The 23,500-nt window shown below is 36.0% G+C and overlaps 1 protein-coding gene across 1 annotated transcript; it reads left to right on the forward strand.

Moving 5' to 3' along the window:
* The first annotated feature begins 229 nt into the window (after positions 1–229).
* Positions 230–22,849, forward strand: SPESP1 (sperm equatorial segment protein 1). The gene is made up of 2 exons (XM_073799939.1): positions 230–373; positions 21,681–22,849. The coding sequence occupies exons 1-2, from the start codon at positions 304–306 to the stop codon at positions 22,649–22,651; spliced, it is 1,041 nt and encodes a 346-aa protein (XP_073656040.1). The 5' UTR covers positions 230–303; the 3' UTR covers positions 22,652–22,849.
* The last annotated feature ends 651 nt before the right edge of the window (positions 22,850–23,500 follow it).

The following is a 23,500-nucleotide window of genomic DNA, read 5'->3' on the forward strand; positions in this document are numbered from 1 at the left end:
CCAGTATTCCCCGGGGTGTCAAGACTTTCGGAGGCCCGCGAAGCCTTAGCAAGCATGTGCACGAGGGAGGGGCGAGGCACCGTGGCCCCGCCCCTCTGCGCGGCGCTAAGAGTGGGTGGGGCCACGGCCGTTCGCGATCCCCTCATCCACCGCTTCTAGGCTTGCGCGCTGGAGGCAACCGTTGCCTGGCGCCCATGGCCCTGAGGTAGGAGCGTCGGGCGCCGACGCCATCCCGTTTCGGCCTGAGGTAACCGGCCAGGCGGCCCCAGGACGTTCCCGACGTATGGTGGAGTGCTGCGGACGATGCCCATGAAGTTCGTAGTCCTTCTAGTTTCGCTTTTGCAATGGACTTCGTCCGTGCCGACGTATCTGAGTGAGTGACCGGCCCGAGGTAGCAGCCACCCCAGGGGACACTGCTGGGGGAAATTCCCGGGTTTCAGGGCCCGTCCAAGACCCAGCTCTTCCTTTTCTTGGTCCTGCATGCCTCCCCAGCTCCACTGTCCAGGAGTCCTACCTCTGGTACCGAGGTCTGTCCCTGTCCTACTCCGACCCCACCTGCGCGCGACCAGGCAGTGATCCAGGCAGTGGATCCCAAACGTGACCGGGCTGTGCCGGGCTGAGTCCCTGGGGCTGCGGGGGTGACCTCTTCACCCCGGCGGAGACGGTCCTTGTTCCCCTGACCCCGTTTACCCGAGACTCGCTGCAGCTGTGATGAAGCGGGGTGGGCCACCTGCGCCCAGAGGGCCCGGGCGGCCGGCTTTGGTATGGCTGGCTGGCTGGCTGGGCATGGTTTTCACATTTTTAGCCGTGAATGTGAAATGTGATCTTTTCGTGACTTGCGCAGGAAGTACGAAATTCCAATTTCATTGTTCGTTAAGTTTTCCTGGAACACAGCCAGCTCATTCTTTTATGTGTTGTCCAGGCTGCTTTCCCGCCTTTTAACTGCAGAGTCCAGTAGTTGCCACGGAGACAGGATGGGCTGCAAAATCTGAACTATTTGCTCTCTGGCCCTTTACAGAAAGAGTTTGAGCCTGTGGTTAAACGGGGAGAGCATGTGGATTGAGGGCAGCTGTCTGGGACGCTCGCTGACCTCCTATGCACTTCCACAGAGCATCCTCGGGTGCACAGGATTCAAAACCCTAGCTGAGCAGAATTACAGCTTCCCACTTGTCCCTGCCCGGTGGCTGAAAACTAATAAGGTCATATTCAGGGGTGCTGAGACTATTAACATCACACGGACGCCTCGAGGTGTTTAAGTATTTAAGTGTCTGATAGCTGATATTCCAGATAGGACCATGAGGCTTGTTCATCTAGTCTAACTGTAGTTCATTGTAGCATCTAGTAATGTTGGGGTTTGATTTAACTATCTAAATAAAATTTAACCGGTAGGTGTGAAAAAAGTACTAAAGTACATGCTAGCTATGCAGAGCTGTATTTCAGACTTGTTAGAAGGTCTTAGTTAAAAATTGGATTTCAAAAATGAAAACACAGCACAACCTAAGTCATAAATAGTAGTGGATAAAGTTCTGAATAAAGTGCCCTAGATAACTAAAGTTAGCCCTTTCAATACTAGCCCTTATGATAGCTGTTCTAAACAAAAGTCTTTGTAAAATTTTTCTTTTTTGCGGTAAAGGAACAGAACATACTGAAGAGGATAATATTCTTTTCTTGCTGTCTAGTGGTCATTATTACTAACACCAGCTATTGCCTTTTGGTAGTTGTAGAGCAGTAGGTCACACTGACTAACATATATGCAGACTTTAGTTGAAGTGACATTAATTCTGTCACACAGTACTCTCTGAGACTGCTGGTTAGCAATACCTGGATACTCAACTCAGCACAATCTCCGGCCTAACTCCATAATTTCATGGCCTGTGCTTTTTCTTTGTACCCTCTTAACCTAAACTTTCTTAAGGCTTTTAGGAAATGAAAAGATACTTCTCAGAGAAAGGAATGATTTTGTGTTGAAGATACAGATGATACAAGACATGAGGAAAATATATACAGGTCACAGATCATAGAAGATACCTTAGAAAAGGTACCTCACGTCTTTTCCATGGAAGGGCTTAAGGGATATGTAGGGCAATGCTAACATGGCTACTTTCTCTGTGAAACTAGGCTTTTCATTGTGTTTGATTTAAGTCAGTTATGTATTCTTTATTTTGTATGTCCACTATTCCAACGGTGTTGGCAAGAGAGTCATATAAAAAAATGCTCTCTCATGCCAAAGAAAAGGCAAATAGGTTTTCATAATGAAAAGTGCATCTTTAACAATTTTTTTTTAGAATACAAGACAGTTTTGAGGTTATCTTATACAAACATCACAGGTATGTATTAAGTAATTACAGTTGTTGAAAACATCAGTACTTCTTGTAACTACTCATACCTTTTTATTAGGCCCAACCCAAGATTAGCTAGTACCAGTTTAATCTAAATTCAGCTTGATACAAATGAGAGTTGGGTGTACAGCAGTCTGCACTCGTCTACATACACATAGATCCTGATGATGCTGGATAAACATCTTTTTACTATGTACTTAAATTTATATACATTTAATTAATTTCCTTATATTTGATTTTTCCTTAGTTTTAGTTGTATTTTTTCAGTTTTAAAAATCATGCCTCTTGGGCTTCCCTGGTGGCGGGTTCGTGCCCCGGTCTGGGGGGTTCCTGCATGCCGCGGAGCGGCTGGGCCTGTGGGCCGTGGCCGCTGGGCCTGCGCGTCCGGAGCCTGTGCTGCGTGGCGGGAGGGGCCGCGGCGGTTGGAGGCCCGCGTACCCAAAAAAAAAAAAAATCATGCCTCTTTAATGCATTGCATTGTACAACTTACTTTTTTCTTTTTAAAGAGAATACTTTTTGCTTTTTTAAAAAAGTATAACTTCTAAAGTAATATTAACATAATAGTTATATATTTAAGTACTATTAACTACTATTAAAATAAATTATATAATCTGCCTTTTATAATTTTAAGTCATTAGATATTCATGGGCCTGAAGCTATAAATGCAAGAATGTGAAATAGATTTCAAAAATGAAAACACAGCACAACCTAAGTCATAAATAGTTTTAGGGCCTTTTTTTGGGTATCTCATGAATAACTTGTTTTTTCCTAGTCATCTCTTTGGATAAATCAGCAAGAGTAGAGGTAATGATAGAGGATTGTTTTAAGCTAGGACAACAAAAACTCTTAACTTGGTTCTCTAGGTTAGTGCTAAAAGAAGGCTCAATATGTGAGTCTTTTTTGTCTTTAGGAAGGCTTTTGTCCTAATGGACCACAGAAGGCAAGGGAAGTAGTAGTAAGGCAATAATTATTCAAATCTATTGGCAATTGATGGAATTGAAAAGGAAAAACTGGAAGGAAAAGCAGATTCCTTTTATTTCAAGAACATTAAAAAGGTAAAATTCGCTTGGTTCTGGTGCTGCACGTTCACTTTTCACTGTTTCAAGGCCCAAGGCCATGGCACTTGGGAGAGTCTTTCAAACCTGTGAACGGAATGTCATGACACACTTCGTTAATGTTTTAGATAATGAGGAGCATGTCTTCTAATGCAAATGTCCAGAGGGTGGACTTTGGAGGTATGGTAGTTTCATTAGCCTGTCTATTAATATTTTATGGGGAAAAAGTTATGTTTTTCTGTTCTTTTCAGCTGTCTTCTGTGTTCTTTTGATAGGATCTCATGTATTTTTAAAGATTTCTTGTTTTCTGACATTAAGCAGTTGTACCAAGACCACTTTGTATATTCCGTGTTCTGAATGGGATTAGCCCTCCTTTTGAGGAGACAGAGTAGAACATGGTATTAGAGCCCAAAGTATCTGGGATGCATATCAGTGCTGGGTGATATTATTATTTAGGTTACTTTACTCAACAGAACTAGAAGAGATATATTTTAAGGTCATGAATTTGTTTTGGTTCTGATTAAATTTTAACAGTACTCATAGGATAACTTCCTGATTTTTAACTCTTTACCTAAACTAAATTTGTTTTCCTTTTTCAAAATATAATTTAGTGAAGCTGTTTTGGTTATCTGTTGCAGCATAAAAGACCACCCCCAAATTTTATTATTTCTCACGATTCTGTGGGTTGTCTGGACTCAGCTGGGCAGTTCTGCTTCATATGGTGGAGCTGAGGAAGCTCAACTTGGATGAGAGCATCCAACATGGCTGCTCATATTCCAGGGTCTTTCTCTGCATGACTTCTCATCTTTGAGTAGTCTAGCCCGAGTGTCTTTATACCATGGCAACTAGCTTCCAAGAGGGAGCTTTATAAGCCCCCTGTACACAAGCTCTTATAAAGCCTGTGCAGTGTCAGATTTGCTAATGTCCTGTAACAGGCCAAGACAGTCACATAGGGAGAGCCTGTATTCAGTGGGGGAAGAAAGACACTACCCAAAAACATAAATACCAAGAAGTGCAAAGCCATAAAGTTATATTTCTTCTTTTTTTTTCAGCTTCATTGAGGCATAATTGTCTAATAAAATTATAATATATTTAAAGTGTACAATGTGATGATTTGACATATGTATATGTTGTGAAAGAATTCCCACCATTGAGTTAATTAACACATATCACCTCACATCTTTACATTTTTGTGTGTATCATCAACTGTTGTCACCATATTATACATTAGATCCTCAGGCTTTATTTTTCTTATAACTGAAAGTTTGTACCCTTTTACCACCCCCTCTCCCTATTGCCCCTATCCCCAACCCTAACGTTATGTTTCTTTAACAGGACATTTAATTAATATAAACATAATTACTTGTTTGTTTTACCTGCCAGCAAAAATTAAAATTTGAGTTAACAAATTATAGGAAAACTGCTGGAAGAATAACAAGATGCAGTGTTTGTTTTTGTGATCATTTTTTGAGTACACACCTCTAATGAAGCATAGTTATTACAACTTTGATTTGAGTTGGAAGTACTTCAGCTCAGTTATTCAAGTTCATTTTAATTTGAAGGTGTTGGTGTTTTAGCTGGCAGTTTTTACATGATGACAGCTTTCAGGTATTAATTCTTACTTGCAACACTTCTGTAGAGTATGGGAAATCTATTCTTTGTGAGCCCATTTCATGACATGGACGGAAAATACAAGCAATTTGTTCTCCGAAGTTAAGACATTCAGCCAGAGTCTGGCCCACCTATAAATGATTCAGTGTGTATGTTAAGCTTTATATACATGAGTTCTTTACTGATAAAGCCATTCTGGTTTTCACTCTTGTGGTAATAAAAATCCTAGTTATATTTGAACCTTTTAAAAGATGAGCATCCATGATTTTGGTTAAATTTTGGGTACAATCACCAGTTGCTGTATCAAGATTACAGGCCAAGGGCAAAGTAAAAACATACGAGTTCTTAAAGCACAATGACCAGACATATTCCATTGAACTTTAACTTTTTTTGTCGTTATGTGAAAAGTTTAAAAATTGATCTTTCCTTCTTTACTGAGCTACTAGGTTTCCCCCAGTTATATGGAACATTTTGCTAGTACTTTTAACTTACCAGGTATTTAATGTCATACCAATTTTTTAATTTAAATTAACAATATTATTGGGCTTTAAGGCCTTAGTTTTTTAATAAAACATAAATTGCATTTTAAGCACATGATCAGATAGCAGCCATCTTATATTGAGAGATACAGATATTTTTAGAATTCCATCTTGACTTGTAGTGTTTTTGAGTGTGTTTCTTTGTACTGCCTAGGTATTACATTATGTATACATAACATCACAATCTATTGGTTTCAGTATTTTGCCAGTTTCAGTGAAATGTAGAAACCTTACCTCCCTTTATGTTCTTTTACCCTCTCCCATTCATAATATAATTGTCATATATATTTCTTTTACATACATTGAGAACCACATCAGATAGTATTATAGTTTTTGCTTCAACTTAATTTGGAAAACTCAAGAGGAAAAGAAAAGCTCATTGAATTTACCCATATTTTTCCTCCTTCCATTATTCTTTCTTCCTTTTCAACGTTCAGGATTCCTTCTTTTATCATTTCCTTTCTGTTTAATGAGCTTCATTTAGTCATTCTTTTAGGGTAGGTCTTCTGGCCACAACTTGTCTTAATTTTCCTTCATCAGAGAGGTCTTGATTATCCTTTCATTCCTGAAGGATATTTTCCCTTGATAAAGAATTCCTAGGTTGACAGTCCTTTTCCTTTTAACACTTGAGAAATATTATGCCATTTCCTTCTGAGCTTCATGATTTCTCATGAGAATTCAAATTGTCATTTAACTTGCTTCTTTCAAGATTTTTTTCTTTGTCTCTAGAGTTTTCAGAAGTTTGACCATGATATGTCTTGACATGGATTTCTTTGGGTTTATTCTGTTTGAGATTCACTCAGCTTCTTGAATCTGTAAATTCATGTCTTTTGCCAAATTTGGGAAATTTTCAGCCATTATTATGTCTTTGAATGCTTTTGCAGACTTATCCTTTTTCTTTTTTCCTTTCAAGGCTCAGATGACATGAATGTTAGATCTTTTCGTTGCAGTCTTACAAGACCCTGAGGCTCTGTTCAATTTTTTTTTTTCATTTTCTCTCTGTTATTCAGATTGGGTAATTGCTATTGTTCTTCTTCCACTTCACTGCTTCTTTCCTCTTTCTGCTGTTGAGCCTACCCATTGAGTTTTTCATTTCAGTTATTGTGTTGTTCAGTTCTAAAACTGAATTCATCCTTATATATTCTATTTCTTTGCTGAGATTTTCTGTTTATTTGCTAAGACTTTCAATTTTTCATTTGTTTCAAACATGTTCATAATTGCTTGTTGAAGCAGTTTTATGATGGCTACTTCTAAATCCCTGTCAGATAATTCAAACATCTGTATCATCTCTTACATCTCTTTAGCTCTTCCGCTACAGATTTAAATAGACCTCTGACACCACTTCAGTGGTGGATGGGGAGTGTTGTGTTGTTAACACAGGGTGGAGAAGAAAGTCCTAGCTCCTTGCTTAGTCTTCTCTACTTGAAGAGAAGAGATATTCACACTTGCAGCGGCATTTCTGTGGGATAAGGGCAGAGGGGTCGGGGCAGCTCAGTGAAGCTTGATGAGGGTGAAAGTCTATGTTCTCCACTCAGCCTTTGCTGGTGGAGGGGTAGGATTGCAGTGTTTCTGTGGTTTTGGCTTCTTAAAAAATTTTTTTGTCTTGCTCAGCTATTCTTTTCCTGGTCCTTTGGCTATGCAGAGAGCAGTCTTTTCTTGGAGCCGTTTTTGTCTGTGTCCATTGGTGTTTCTGGATTGCCAGCATCTCCAGTCCCCAGTCTAGGGTATATGTGGCAAAAAGAAAACCCAGGGAATTCACTGCTGTGTCATTACTCAGGTCCTGAAGTCCCTAGTTGGTCTCTCTTCCTCTCTCCACCTTTCCAAGTCTTCTCATCTCATGCTTGTCTTACATATAATGTTCAGGGGTTTTAACTGTGCTTAGTAGTAAGGATACGGGGAAAAATACATGTTTTCTATCTTTTTGGAATTGGAAGTCCAGATATATTGTTTTAAAACATTTTATTTGGGGCTTATGGAAGAGGCAATGTGTTTTACAAGTAAACAAGAGTACCTAAGTAGGACATGCATGGGAATTATGTGATGACCTGTTTTTATTTATATTTATTTATTTTTTGTGGTACGCGGGCCTCTCACTGTTGTGGCCTCTCCCGTTGGAGAGGACAGGCTCTGGACGCGCAGGCTCAGCGGCCATGGCTCACAGACCTAGCTGCTCCGCGGCATGTGGGATCTTCCCGGACTGGGGTACGAACCCGTGTCCCCTGCATTGGCAGGCAGACTTTCAACCACTGTGCCACCAGGGAAGCCCCTGTTTTTATTTTGGTCAAAATATGTTGGAATTAAGTTTACAGTGCTTTTGTCTATATTATTTTCCAGTTTGTGTATAAGGTACTAGTTGTTGGAAAGCAGAGAGAAGTCTTAATTGACTATCAGATATCCATTTAATTTATTTAGATAGAATTTTATCTGAGTAGTGATTCATAGTACTCTAAATAATTTAGAGAGACTGTAAATAAATTCAATATTTTGAGAGTTTATCTAAAATTTTCCTTTAATTTTTAATTATTATAGGCAATTAACCAGTGTACATTATTTTACGAGCAACATTCTTTTTACTTTAAAATCAGTTTGATGCCAAACCTCAAGTTTTTTTCTTTTAAAAATCTTTAGATAAATACCTATGCTATTAATCTGAAATTGTTTTAGTTTGCAGGTTCATAATTAAGAATGTCAGTAATTATAACCAAGTTAATGTCAAAGTAAAATACAATTCATATTAAGTATTATCAGAGGACTATAAAAGGTAGACTCTACATAGCACATTTTAATGGAAGAATTCTGTTGGTCCTTGTGACTTTACAGTATTGTATAAGTTTTATAATAACCAGTTTTTAAGATACCAAGTGTTTGGTTTGTAACACATTTCAAGTGAGATCTCATATTCACATTTTATTTATGTGTTGTTCAGTACAGTTCTTGAAAAGTTTAGCTATGTGGACCTCAAGTGCAAAAACCCAAATTCTGCATAGATTTGGATGTGCCCTATTTGCTTTCCAGTTTTGTATTCTGTGATAACTACACAATCACCATACAAGTAAAACACATAAAAATACTTTTTTAAAAGCAAAATTTTTAAAAAGACCTAAAATTGACCAATATTCTTCTGAAATTTTAAATTGTTACATTAAATAAAGAACTTCCCAAAGATATATTAAAATTACCTACTGTTATTATTACCCTATATTTTATTACCCTTTGAAGTAAAGATTTTTCATAGTAAAGCTCCCAAATTTGAGGTTATATATCTTTTAAAAGAAATCAAACCCCCACACCCACCCTTTTTTAACCAAAGAAGAAGTGGGAGTGGTTTAGTTTTCCTCTTTATTCGGCTTAGAAACTATTGGTTCTTTGGCCAAGATTTAGGGTGACATGTTTTTTCCTTTTTTAAAATTTTAGTCTCAAAGGAACTAGGTGTGTTTCTAAATAAGCTTTTTAATGTTAGCATTTTATTACTGTCATTACATTTTATTGTAATTTTTGGCATGCTGTCACTTTTTAGGAGCATAAAAACTCTCCCCCCACCCCTTTTTTGAGAGTAAGGTTTTTCTGGAAAAAATTGTTAGTTAAAACACTTAATGCGTTTTAGCTTTACTGATTAGGAAATCTCTCCAGAAACAGATAAAGGTGTAGCCTTTGGGATGTTTACAAAAAATACAATTATATATTTCCATTCTTTTAAATAGATGTTGTAGAAGAAATTTTTTTTCACACCTATTACCAATTGAAGTTTTATTCAGTTAGATATATTCATGAAATTAGATATTTTAATTGGTGCTTAATGGTGTATTTTTAAGAACTTGAGACTTCCCAATATCATTTTCAAAACTTGATTAGTGTACAGTATATTTGCACAGAAGACAGAGCACTAAGTTTTCTTGGAGTGGTTTTTTATGCAGTTTCTTGAGCAAATAAAATAAGCCAGTTAATTTACATGTGTTAAAACCATTATTTATAGCTTAAAATGAGTAACTAAACCTAAAAATCATATTTTTTAATTTAAAAAAATTTACAATATCTTTGGTCACATAAACCATAGTTTCTTAGCTGTGATAGGGGAACCAAACCACTCCTAACTCTTTGGTAGAAGAAAAAAAATCTTATGAGTTCTATTTTCAGATTCATAATCTTAAATTTAAGAAATTTTATATTAACTTCCTCTTTAAAGTGATAGAAGTTATGGCATAATGAAACTGGTAAATATAACTCTTGGTTTATATATGTCTTCAGTTAGCTCTGCTAACTAAAATGAAAATAACGTCTATTGATAAAATTAAATTTTATAAATTCTGGTTCTTTAAAAATGATTTAAAAATGTGTTAATGTCTAGTAACTATAATGCAAAACAGTTACAAAAATGAGATTTTAAATATATAATATATGTAGAATAAAGTGCATAATCACAATGTATGGCTTAATGAATTTTTATAGTTAATGCTCCTGTGTAACCAGTGCCTAAACCAAGAAACAAAATATTACCAACTAGTTTATAAGCACTATATATATATATATATATATATATATTTTTTTTTTTTTTTGCGGTTTGTGGGCCTCTCACCGTTGTGGCCCCTCCCATTGCGGAGCACAGGCTCCGGATGTGCAGGCTCAGTGGCTATGGCTCATGGGCCCAGCCGCTCCACAGCATGTGGGATCTTTCCAGACTGGGGTACGAACCTGTGTCCCCTGCATCGGCAGGCGGACTCTCAACCACTGCGCCACCAGGGAAGCCCAAGCATTATATTTTAATGTATGCAAATATATAAAATCTTGCATAGAAATTTAAAGGACTGGAATTTTCTAAATTTCTTGCACATACAAAACTGGGTTTACCAGAAAGAACTTGTATAAAAAAGAAAGGTTTGTAGTACATGCATACCTTGTATAGAAAGGTTATGCACATAACCACATGAGTCATTAGGTTAATCAAATAAAATTCTTGACAGTGACAGATCAAACTGCTTATATTTTTCATCCATCTGATAAAGTATACTAATAAAAAACAGCCTTCCCTTAAACTCTAGTATTGTAATGCTGCTATCAAGAAAGAATTGTCCATTAAAACATCAACAATCTCAAATTAAAATTAAAGAATTAGAATAGAGAATACATCAGATAACTGTATATTTAACAACAAAACAATTTAAAAAATTACAAGTAACCCCAAACAAGATAATTTGACTGTTCATTAATTGGAGTAGAATGTAGTCAAATTATACAAAGGCGGGCTTCCCTGGTGGCGCAGTGGTTGAGAGTCCGCCTGCTGATGCAGGGGACGCGGGTTCGTGCCCCGGTCCAGGAGGATCCCACATTCAACACAGTCCCTATCAAAATCCTAGCCTGCTTTTTTTTTAGAAATTAACAAACTGATACTAAAATTCATATGGAATTGCAAGAGACTCAGATACCCATAACAATCCTGAAAAAGAACAAAGTTCAAGGAGATTTCGAAATTTAGTATTACAGCTGCAGTAAACAAGACCGTGTAGTACTGGCATAAGATTAGACATATACATATAGGAGTTTGGGATTAACATATATACACTACTATATATAATATAGATAATCGACAAGGACCTATTGTATAGCACAGGGAACTCTACTCAATATTCTGTAATGACTTATATGGGAAAAGAATCTGAAAAAGAATAGAGGTGTATATATACATATAACTGAATCACTTTGCTGTATACTGGAAACTAACACAGTATTGTAAATCAAGTATACCCTAATATAAAATAAAAATTAAATTTAAAAAGAAAGAAGAGAATAGAAAACATAAAAGTGTGCCACACATTAAAAAAAAAAAAAAGGAATAGACATATATTAATGGGATTGAATTGAGAGTCCAGAAAGGAACTCTTACACTTATGGTCAATTGATTTTCAACAAGGATGCCAAGACAATTCAGTGGGGAAAAGAATAGTCTTTTCAGCAAATGGTGCTCGGACACCAGGAAAAGAAAATGAAGTTAGACCCTTACCTCAAACCATATACAAAAATTAACTCAAACTGGATCATAGATCTAATGTAAGAGCTAAAACTATAAAACTCTTAGATGAAAATGTAGGTGTAGATCTTTGTGTCCTTGGATTTGGCAGTGGTTTCTTAGGTATGACACCAGAAGCATAAGCAACAAAAGAAAAAAAAAGATAAATTGAACTATGTCAAAATTTAAAACTTCTGTGCTACAAATGATAACTTTAAGAAAGTAAAAAGACAACTCATAGAGTAGGAGAAAATATTTTCAGATCATATAAATGATAAGGGACTGGTCTCCAGAATATATAAAGAATTCTTACGATTCAGTAATAATAAAGCAACTCAATTAAAAGCTGGGGAAACTATCAGAATAGACATTTCTCTACAACAGATATACAGATGGTCAACAGGCACATGGAAAGGTGCTTAATATCATTAGCTGTTAGAGAAATATGAGTCAAAACCACAATGAGATAGGACTTCACACCCACAGAGATGGCCATATCAAAAGGACAGACAATAACAAGTATTGGAATCATACGGAGAAATTAGAACCCTCATATACTGCTGGTGAGAATGCAACTGCTTTGGTAGTTCTTGAAAGGATTAAACATAGTGTCAGTTCCACTCCTAGGCATGTACTCAAGAGAAATGAAAATGTATTAATACATCCACACAAAAACTTGTACATGAATGTTCGTAGCAACATTACTTATAATCACTAAAAAGTAGAAATGACCCAAATGTCCATCAGCTGATGAATGAATAAACAAAATGGGTTACATCAGTACAATGGTCCATTATTTAGCCATAAAAATGAATGACGGCTTCCCTGGTGGCACAGTGGTTGAGAGTCGGCCTGCCGATGCAGGGGACACGGGTTCGTGCCCCAGTCCGGGAAGATTCCACATGCCGCGGAGCGGCTGGGCCCATGGGCCATGGCCGCTGGGCCTGCGCGTCCGGAGCCTGTGCTCCGCGGCGGGAGAGGCCACAGCAGTGAGAGGCCCGTGTACCGCAAAAAAAAAAAAAAAAAAAAAAAATGAATGACATACTGATATATGCTACAACATGGATGACCTAGAAAATATTATATTAAGTGAAAAAAGCTAGTCACAAAAGAACACATATTGTATGATTTCATTTATATGAAATGTCTTGAATAGGCATTTCGTAGAGAGACAGAAAGTAGATTAGTGGTTGCCTAAGGCTGAGGGGTAGGGGTGGGCTTCTTTCTGGGGTGGTGTTTTAAATTTAGATTGTGGTAATTGTTCCACAACTGTGGCTATACTAAAAACCGTTAAATTGTATACTTTAAAATATGTAATAGATAAACCATGAAGATATATTAACATTGCCTAAGATTATAATTTTCTTAAAGTTATGTTAATGTGATGTTATTTTAGAGATTGATAAAATGCAATAAAAGAAAATTAATAGAACATAAGCCAATTTAGTTAAATTTATGTGATCTCAACTTATATTATGCCTTTTAGTAAGAACCACTTAGAAGTTCAGGGGCTTCCTGAAAATTGGAGCTGTTTAACAACGTTTATGATGTTGTTTTAGATAAACCAGATTTAGAAATTCAGAAAAATATGGTGAAAGCAGTATCTTTTATTATAAAAAAACTGCCTGCTTTGCCTAAATAAGAACTTTTTTTACTTGTCCAGATTTTCTCCCTAATTATTTTTAGACTATTAGCCAAAAGCAAACAAAAAGCAAACTTAAACCAAATCAAAACAAAGAAACAATAAAAAACAGTCTTTAGACCAGCAGATTTATCTTAAACATAACATGGAGCTTAGTTTTCCTCTACAGCATTCTTCTTTAGAAATTTTTTTGCATGTGATTATTTCCTTAAGGTAAATTATGGGAAGTACAATTAATTTACATACTTGCCAGCATTTGGTTCATTCTTTTAATCATTCATTTAACAGATGCCTTTTGACTGTCTACTATGGTGCTAGGCACTGGTTAGAACAGGGGAAACAGAAAACAAAGCAGACATGGTCACAGCTCTCAAAGAGCTTATCATATGTAGCAGTTAGCAAACATTAAATATATACATAATCAAAATTATCCCAAGTTTTATAAAGAAAAGACCAGCATGCTAGAGAGAGACTAATGAAAAATCTGGGGATCAGAAAGTAAGGAAGTTACTTCTTTTACTAAAGAAGTAACATACGCACATGACAATCCTAGGTTTTATTGTTTAAAATTTTTTTCTGCCTAATTGGTAAAAGAAAAATTGTTTTTAACTTGCATTTGTTTATGAACAGTGAATTTTAGCAAGTTTTCATGCTAATTGACTTTTATGTTATTCCTTAACCCTCTTCTTCCTCCTTTAATTGACTATTCTATGAGGAGGAAGTGTGTGTTTTGAATGTATTGTTTGTTGATTGAAGTTTTATATTTCATTACTCATTTTATTTTTGTTTTTGTTTTTGTTTTTTGCGGTACGCGGGCCTCTCACTGTTGTGGCCTCTCCCGTTGCGGAGCACAGGCTCCAGACGTGCAGGCTCAGCAGCCATGGTTCACGGGCCCAGCCGCTCCGCGGCATGTGGGATCTTCCCGGACCGGGGCACGAACCCGTGTCCCCTGCATCGGCAGGCGGACTCTCAACCACTGCACCACCAGGGAAGCCCTCATTACTCATTTTAAATCATGATTTTATTATTTTCCTCAGAATAAACTCAAAATTAATTAATTTGCTTTTTTACCTCTGTGTGAAGTGAATATATTCCTTTGTAAGTCATTGACTGTCAGTTCCTACCCATACTTTGTGTTAAGAAAACGTTAGGGACTTCCCTGGTGGTCCACTGGTTAAGACTGTGCTTTCACTGCAGGGGGCGCAGGTTTGATCCCTGGTCAGGGAAGTAAGATCCCACAGCGTGGTGTGGGAAGGAGAGAGAGAGAGAGAGAGAGAAGGAAAGAGAGAAAGAAAGAAAACATGTTAAATTTGGATCAGTTATTTTTAATATTGTCAATACATCTTAATACATGAAAGGGATACATTTTGGTCCAGTTGACAGTAGAGCAAAATTTTGTATATTTTACCTATTTATTTATGATATTTTAGTATTCATGTGTATTTAAAAATAGAGCTGAATTCCTTCAGAACAATTTTATTATCATACTTTTACTATTTTGCCAGCATCCTAGTGTCATCTTTTTATGACAACATTGTGTAGTTGTTATGTGTACCTGCTTGAAGTAAGGCAGCCTGTGTTTGGATCCCTTATTACCACTTATAAATTAAATATAATATCAGGCAAATTACTTATCCTTTCTAGGTGTCCTCCTTTTCCGCTTTATAAAAACACTTCACGGGACTTCCCTGGTGGTGCGGTGGTTAAGAATCTGCCTGCCAATGCAGGGGACACGGGTTTGAGCCCTGGTCTGGGAAGATCCCACATGCCGCGGAGCACCTAAGCCCGTGTGCCACAACTACTGAGCCTGCGCTCTAGAGCCAGCGAGCCACAACTACTGAAGCCCGTGCGCCTAGAGCCTGTGTTCCGCAACAAGAGAAGCCACTGCAATGAGAAGCCCGTGCACTGCAACGAAGAGTAGCCCCCGCTTGCTGCAACTAGAGAAAGCCCGCTCGCAGCAACAAAGAGCCAACACAGCCATTAATTAATTAATTAATTAATTAATTTAAAAGAACATTTCACATCCAAAGCCTTTCGTATAGTGCCTGGCACATAGTAATCGCTCAGTCAGTCAGAGCTGTTATGGTCTTTTCAATCACTGTTTTCCAATTTCCCCTTCAGATTTCATGCTACTTTTGTTCCTACAGTTTTACTATTTTGTTTACTTTTCTGTTATTTCTGTCATGTGACTAATTCTCCCTGTACTATTTCAAGAAGAAAAGTGCAGGCAGTCCCAAGCTCAGCTATTGATATAATCTCCATATCTGTGATTCCTGTTAAACCTCAAGCCTGCATTAGCAGGTAGCCATTCTGCTTAGTTGAGGCACTTTCCAGGCAGCATTATGGCTTCTCAGGGTGGAAAAGATTCTTACTTTAGCCACATTCTAAGACATTGCAGTGTTTGGTTGGATCACTAACTGGTGAACATAGAGGGAATATTATAAAGTACACCAGGGTAGACTGCAAATATCCAAAATATAATAACCAAACTTCTAGCAGAGTTGTCTGGTCTTTGTAAGAATTTGAATTTTGTTCATCTTTCTAGCACCTCCTGAAGAATGGGGAAAAGCAGATTTTCACAGTGGCCAGGGCCATTTGTAGGGATATTTGAGCCTTCATTATCTTTTACTACCTTGCTTTGTGAACATTTTAAAAAAAATTTTATTTTATATTGGAGTATAGTTGATTTACAATGTTGTGTTAGCTTCAGGTATACAGCAAAGTGATTCAGTTATACATATACATATATCTGTTCTTTTCCAGATGCTTTGTGAACAATTTTATAATGATCAAATTGACTGGCAAGAGCAGTCAATATGAAATATGTAGATGTTTTTGGAGGAAAAAAGGAGGTGGGAAGTGTGTGCGGAGAGGGTGGATTTAACAATAGAACAGTGTATAGACAAAGAGTACATGAAGAGGGGAGGGAAAGCAAGGTAAAAGGTAGGGTGCTCTGTTTTTAGGCAGCCAGGAACAGGATTTTTAGAGTTGCCTGAGTTTCAGTATAAAGGGATTATGAGTACTTCAGTTCTTTTAGGAATCAACTAGCAATAAGTATCACCTATTTCTGTCCTTTGACAATCTAATTTGCCTAATAGTAACCTGGATATCCTATTTACTACTTTGAGAAGAGACAGGTTATTAAAAATTGAATGTTTAGCAGACTGTAATCTAATAGCAATGTCTTTTAAGAAGCATTTAAACCACTGTTGGTTGCAGACTTTAGATTTGCTTATGAATAGTTGCCCAGAATTGAAATTTTTCCAAAACAGGTTTTTAAAAACATTTTATCATGGAGAAGTTTGAATATATACACAAGTAGAAAGAATGGTATAATTGTCATATATCTATAACCAGTTTCAACTATTATTAACCTATAATTAATCTTGTTTCATTGATATTTCCACCCACATTCCTTTCCACCTTACCTCCTTGATCCCTCTCCCCAAGGCTTGGTCCCTCTCCCCAACTCCTAAGACTTGGATTATTTAGAAGCAAATTCCAGACGTCACATAATTTTATCAGTAAATATTTCAGTATAAAGCACTGAAATATAAGTACCTTAAAAAAACTACAACAATGTGAATTTCACACCTAAAAAGATAATAATTTCTTAATATTTCCAAATATCTTGGTCAGTGTTCAAACTTTCCTGATTCTCTCTTTTCCAGTTTAATTGAATTCAGATTCAAATAAGATTCATGCATGTAATTCATTGATATGTTTGTTAATTCTCTTTTAATCTGTAGTTCCTCCTTCATCTCTATTTTTCCCGTTGCAGTTGTTGAGGAAATTGGATCATATGTCCTATAGCTTTCCGTAGTCTAGATTTTGCTGAGTATATGCCCATGGCGTACTTTATATTTTCTTTTGTTGTCTCTTGTACTTTCCATATGTTGTTAGTTACATCTAGAGAAACTTGTTGGACTCAGGTTTGACCTTTTTTGCAAGACCACTTCATAGGTGGTACTGTGTCCTTTTATCAGGAAGCATATGTCTGATTTTGTCTTTTGTGATATAAATAATCATTGATACATTGCAAAATAATTACGTTCTAATTATAAATGGCTTCTTCATTTATTAGCTGGAATAATTCATAAATTGAAACCTTCCCTCACCTTTAGCTGTATTTCAATATGCAATTGCATCTATTTCTGTATTTTCTGTTCCATTCATCTGTCTATTCATGTACAGTGCTATACTATTTTTATAATAGAGGCTTTGCAATATATTTTAATATATAATAGGGTTAGCCTCTTGTTTTTCTGGCTATTCTTACTCTGTTCAAATGAACTTTATAATCTATTTTTATAACTTCATTAATATTATTAACATATTAATGATATTTTACTAGGAGCATATTAAGTGTAAAATTAACAGAGAATCTGACATCTGAGCATGTTTATTTTGAATCTTCTTGTCTTAGAACATGGTATGTCTGTTTGTTGAAGTTTACATTATGTCTTTCAGAAGATTTTATTATATTCCTGTATCAGTTTTCTGTGACTGCTATAACAAATTACCACAAACTTGGTGTCTCAAAACAACAGAAATTTATTCTCTCACAGTTCTAGAGGCTAGAAATCTAAAATCAGCATTACTGAGCCAATATTAAGGTGTAGGGCAGAGTTGTGGTCCCTCTGCAAGCTCTAGGAGAAAATATTTTCCTTGTCTCTCATTCTTTATATTATGACCACTTCACTCTACTCTGCCTCCTCTTCTGTGTTACTTCCTCCTCTTCTGTGTGTGTTTCAAATATCTCTCTGTCTCTCTCTTATAAAAACACTGGATTTAGATCCCTCCCAGATAATCCAGGTTAATCTCCTTTGTCAAGATCCCTAACTTAATCACATCTGCATGGACTCTTTTTTCTTTTCTTTTAAAAAATTATTGTTTATCTACCTCTCTTTCCCCCCCCACCACCAGTTTTATTGAGTTATAATTGACATACAGCACTGTATAAGTTTAAGGTATACAGAATAGTGATTTGACTTACATACATCATGAAATGATTACCACAGTAAGTTTAGTGAACATCTGTCATCTCATATAGATACCAAATTAAAGAAGTAGAGAAAAAAAATTTTCCTTGTGATGAGAACCCTTAGGATTTACTCTCTTAACAACTTTCATATATAATGTACGTCAGTGTTATATTTAGCGTATTGTACATTACGTCCCTAGTCCTTATCTTATAACTGGAAATTTGTACCTTTTGACTGCCTTCATCCAATTTCCCCTCCCCCCCCACCTCTGGTAACCATAGATCTAATCTCTTTTTTCTGTGAGTTTGTTTGTTTGTTTGTTTTTGAAGTATAATTGACCTACAGCACTATGTTAGTTCCTGTTACACAGTACAGTGATTGGATATTTCTGTACATTTCAAAATGATCACCACCATGAGTCTAGTTACCATCTGTCACCATACAAAGATATTACATAATTATAACTATATTCTCCATACTGTATATTTCATACTTGTGACTCGTTTATTTGTAAGGTAACATTTACAGGTTCCAGGGATTAGGACCTGGTCTCTGGATGTCTATATTCAGCCTAGTATAATTCCTCATATAAATTTTGGACATGTCTTTTTAAATTTATGATTTGATATTTTCTTTCATTTTTATCATAATAGCATCTTCTTTCTCATTTTATCTTCTAACTGGTTTATATTTGTATATTGATTTTTGTATGTTGATTTTATAACTTGCTACTTTACTAAATTCTCTTACTCCATGTAGTAGCTTTTCAATGGATTCTTTTGTGTTATCTCAATGTATAATTATATCATCTGCATATAAAGATAGTTTTATCTTTTTCTTCCCAATTCTCATGCTTCCAGTTATCTTGTCTCATTACATTGACTGATACCTCCAACATGATGTTAAAGAGTAATGGAGATATTAGTATTCTGATCTTGTTCCTTATCTTTAGCAGGAGAGCTTCTAGTGTTTTTTTACTAAATAGAATCCAAAGCCTATTTCTTTTTAGGGATTTAAATTTATATTTTAAAATGAGAAATGTAACCAGTTTTGCCTTCATAGAGAATAATATTATCTTATACAGTGCTCTGTAGCTTTTCAAGTGTTTTCAAATAACTAATTTATTTAGTTCTGTGAGATAAAAGGGCAGATATAGTATCTTAATTTCATAGTTAAGTAAATGTTCAGAGAAATTAGGTAGTTACCTAAGGTCATGATGCTAGAAACTGGTAGAACCAGGACCAGAATGAAAGGTTTTTTTTGACTGCACTAGGCTACAAATTCATTTTACTTAATATTTTCCTTCAGGAAAACTCTAGATTCAGGACAATGTATTTTATAAATATAAGAATACATAAATAAGTTATTTTCCTTTTTAAGATGTGACCTTTAATGGTTTACTATGTTAAGTGATTGTGTGTGTGTGCTTAGAGAGTAAAACATTATAGATAAGTCTAATGACCCCTTTAATAACCAACTTCAGTCCCATTCCCTCTCCTCTGGGGCAAATGCCCACATGAATTTGGTATGTCATGCTTCTAATCCATTAAAAAAGTTCTCAGTTCACAGACAAATGTATGATGCTATGTCACTGATTCATAAAAATTATAAGGATAGGGCTTCCCTGGTGGTGCAGTGGTTGAGAGTCCGCCTGCCGATGCAGGGGACACGGGTTCGTGCCCTAGTCCGGAAGGATCCCACATGCCGCGGAGCGGCTGGGCCCGTGAGCCATGGCTGCTGAGCCTGCACGTCTGGAGCCTGTGCTCCGCAACGGGAGAGGCCACAGCAGTGAGAGGCCCGCATACTGCAAAAAAAAAAAAAAAAAAAATTATAGGGATAATATACAAATCTACCTTATGTTCTATATCTTTCTTTTTTCACCCATCATCATCAAATGGATCTCAGGGTATGCAAGAGTTTTCTGAACATGACATAAAACACAGAGTCTCCTTTTAGAATCTAGATCTCTAGTAGACAAGTCTAGTGTCTTTCCACTATCACATTGACTCACTAAACTGTTCTGGTTAAGATTTTTAAAATTTAGAAATATAATTTCAATTTTGATTAAAATTCCATCTGGTCTTTCTAAGTTGTAACAGATGAGTTAAGGAAGAGAGGAGGTAAATCGTTTTTGGACTATTTTGTGCTTGCCAAAGAGCTGAATAAAAGTGCCTCCTGAGCAGAAATTTTGTTATTTCATTTTGCCTGCAGAGGGAGGGTTCAGATAGAAGTTATTCATTAGTGTTTGGGAAAAAGTGACTTACTTCCTTGAATTAAATCAGTTTGTATCCATGACAGTGGCGAAATCAATTCAAAATTACATGTAACACAAAATTCTAGCACTTAAAATTAAAAACTTCTGACTCTGGAGTTGGGGAGTTGAGCAGAATTTCAGAATATATTATTCAATAATCTTTTCCGTTTTCCACATTGGAAATGAGAGGCTTCACCACTCAGATACTGCAAAATACCAGTATAAATAGAACTGCCATTTTGTTGTAAGAGTAAAATATGGATGATTTAAACCAGGAACTTTTCTGTAAACTTTTTCTGTAAAGGGCCAGATAGTATTTTCAGCTTCATAGGCCATATCGTCTCTGTTCCAACTATTCAACTCTACTGCTGCAGCCCAAAGCAGCCATACACAATACATAAACAAAGGGGCAAGACTGACTGAGTTTCAAAAAAACTTTATTAATGAAAATATTTGGGTGGATGTGACCCACAGGCTGTAGTTAGATTTTTGCTGGGTTGAAGGCAGTGATATACCAGTAAATGTTTAACAACTGGCTTTTCCGAGAGGTGGGTACACCCTGACTTATGGTGTTTGCCCATTTACATGAGGCAGATACTCTCACCATGGTTGATTTCAAAGTACCTACTTGATATCACTCATCAGGGAGGTGAAAGAGATAAACAATGGCATACCATTATATAGCATATATAGCATTTATAACATACTAGATGTAAATAACCTCAAGAGCATAAATAATAGGAAAATGAAATAAAATAAAAGTGATAAGTTTTGAATATTACCTTGTTTTGAATACATTTACTTAATTGTAAATTCAGATAATTTAATTTTTAACAATGTCTGTGTTTACCATCTGGCTCACAAAATTCCTAAAAATTTAATAATTGGCTCTGGTGAGCCACTCTAAGCCTACTACGGCACACCACTGTGTTAGAGGACATAACCAAGAATTTTGTTTTAGTAAGTTGCCTACTGAATCATAAGTTATATGGGAGAGTAAAAGCAAAGAGATATAGAGAATTGTGTTAATATGTAACTTTTGCACTAATTTTGCTCATCTGTTTTAATAAGAATCTGAAAAAATAATTTTGTTCCTTTAAATGAGAGTTGACTGTGTCAAAGGTGCTTTATTTCTTGGTTCTTTATCTCAACTTTTAAGTGATGGCATATGAAGTAAATTTAGGTGAGTAGATTCTGTCAATATGTCATACATAATAATAAATGTTACTTATTGTTTGGATTTTTCCCCTTAAGGAATAACTGTGACGCCTGATGAAGAACAAAAATTGAATCATTATGTACAAGTTTTACAGAACCTAGTACTAAGTATTCCCACTAAGGAGCCAGGTCATCAGAAAAGATCAGAGTCTCCAAATAATGCTGATTCTGTAGGATCGAGGGTATCAAAATTTAAGGAGGTAAAGTTTACACATGATGAAGCTCCAGCTGAGAATGATGTTTTAATCAATCCTGTCAGTGAAGAAACTACAACTTTCCCTACTAGGGGCTTCACACTGGAAATAGATAAAAAAAACCATACTAAAAGTACAGCTTTCTGGTCAATTAAACCAAATAACATTTCTGTTGATTTACATGCAAAAGAACCTTATATTGAGAAAGAAGAGCCAGAGCCAGAGCCAACTGTAAGTCAAACTGAGGCACCAGAGCAATTGCCAATTGTTACTGAATCATTTACAAGTCAAGGTGTCACCTCTTTAAGTAGGAACACTGACTTGGATATTGCCACAGAAGGTGTTCCTCAGCTCTCAGGCAACTATGAAATGGAAAATCCTGAACCACACAATTTGTATAATAAAGACATTTTGAAAAAAATTGAAGATATCGGCTCACAGGTGCAACAGGTACCTCTTCCTGAGAGTTTCAAGCCAGAATATAGAGAAGACATTCGAGCCTCTAAAGAACACCTAAAACGAAGCCTTGCTCTAGCAACAGCAGCAGAACGTAAATTAGAAAAAATGTATAAATCCCAGATGTTACCACTAGGACAAAGCAGTGATGGAGTTGATGACATTGAAACTGTTATTAACATGCTGTATAATTCTAGATCTAAATTACCTGAATATTTAGATATTAAATATGTTCCACCAGAGATAAGAGGAAAAGCTACTGCAGTATTCAATATATTAAAAACAATATTATGTGTAAGTCAAGGAGAAACTCAAAACCTCATTAGGAAGTTATTAAACAATAATATAAAACTTTAAAAACTACTTGATATTCATGACAAAGTTGATCTAAGCTAACTGTGCATTCATTCACAGGGGAAATAAGCATATTAGTGATTCAAAAGTTGTATAAAAATACTTTCTATTGTAGTTCAATGTGCTAACATCTTTATGTGTCATGTATTATGAAAAGTTTTCATATACACTAAAACCTAACAATTTAAAATAAAATTTTGGTTCAGGAGTTTGTAGTTTTTTCTCATTAATTTTAAAAGTTATAAAGATCTAATCCATAAAATGTTTAAGCTTTGATTTTACTTGAATAGGTTAGTAAATTCATCCATTTTATAAGACTTAAGAGACTTGTGCAGTCTGTATATGTCGCTGGTTTTCAATAATTGCATATAAATGTAAAATTTTAGGATATGTGGTCTTTATTACTCTTTCAGAGGATCTGAGTTTTCTATCTGAATAGCATAGTTGGAGTATGTATCAGAACTACTTTTATTTGAATATATATGTGCCGCCTCTGAAAGGTGGATGATACATTAAGATACATCCCTGTTCCTTTGTTGTTAAATACTTTTGGAGTATCAGTGAGGGACTGTAACCGGGATTTGTAATGAAATCATTCTCACTTATTTTCTCTTTTTGTTTGTTTATATACATATACACTGAAGCTTTGCAAATCTTTTATTTGGGAGTATGACTAACACAATTTAGGTTAACTGTAATATTGTAATTATGGTACAGGTAATTCTGTTTCATGATTTGACTGGTATTATATTTAAATTCATTTATTTATTCACTTATCAAGTGAGTCATTTATAGTTTAATAAATATTTATTGACCTTTTACTATGTGCAGGACAAAATGCTGGATTTGGGG

Source organism: Tursiops truncatus, chromosome 2 (assembly GCF_011762595.2).
Source record: "Tursiops truncatus isolate mTurTru1 chromosome 2, mTurTru1.mat.Y, whole genome shotgun sequence".
NCBI lineage: Eukaryota > Metazoa > Chordata > Mammalia > Artiodactyla > Delphinidae > Tursiops > Tursiops truncatus.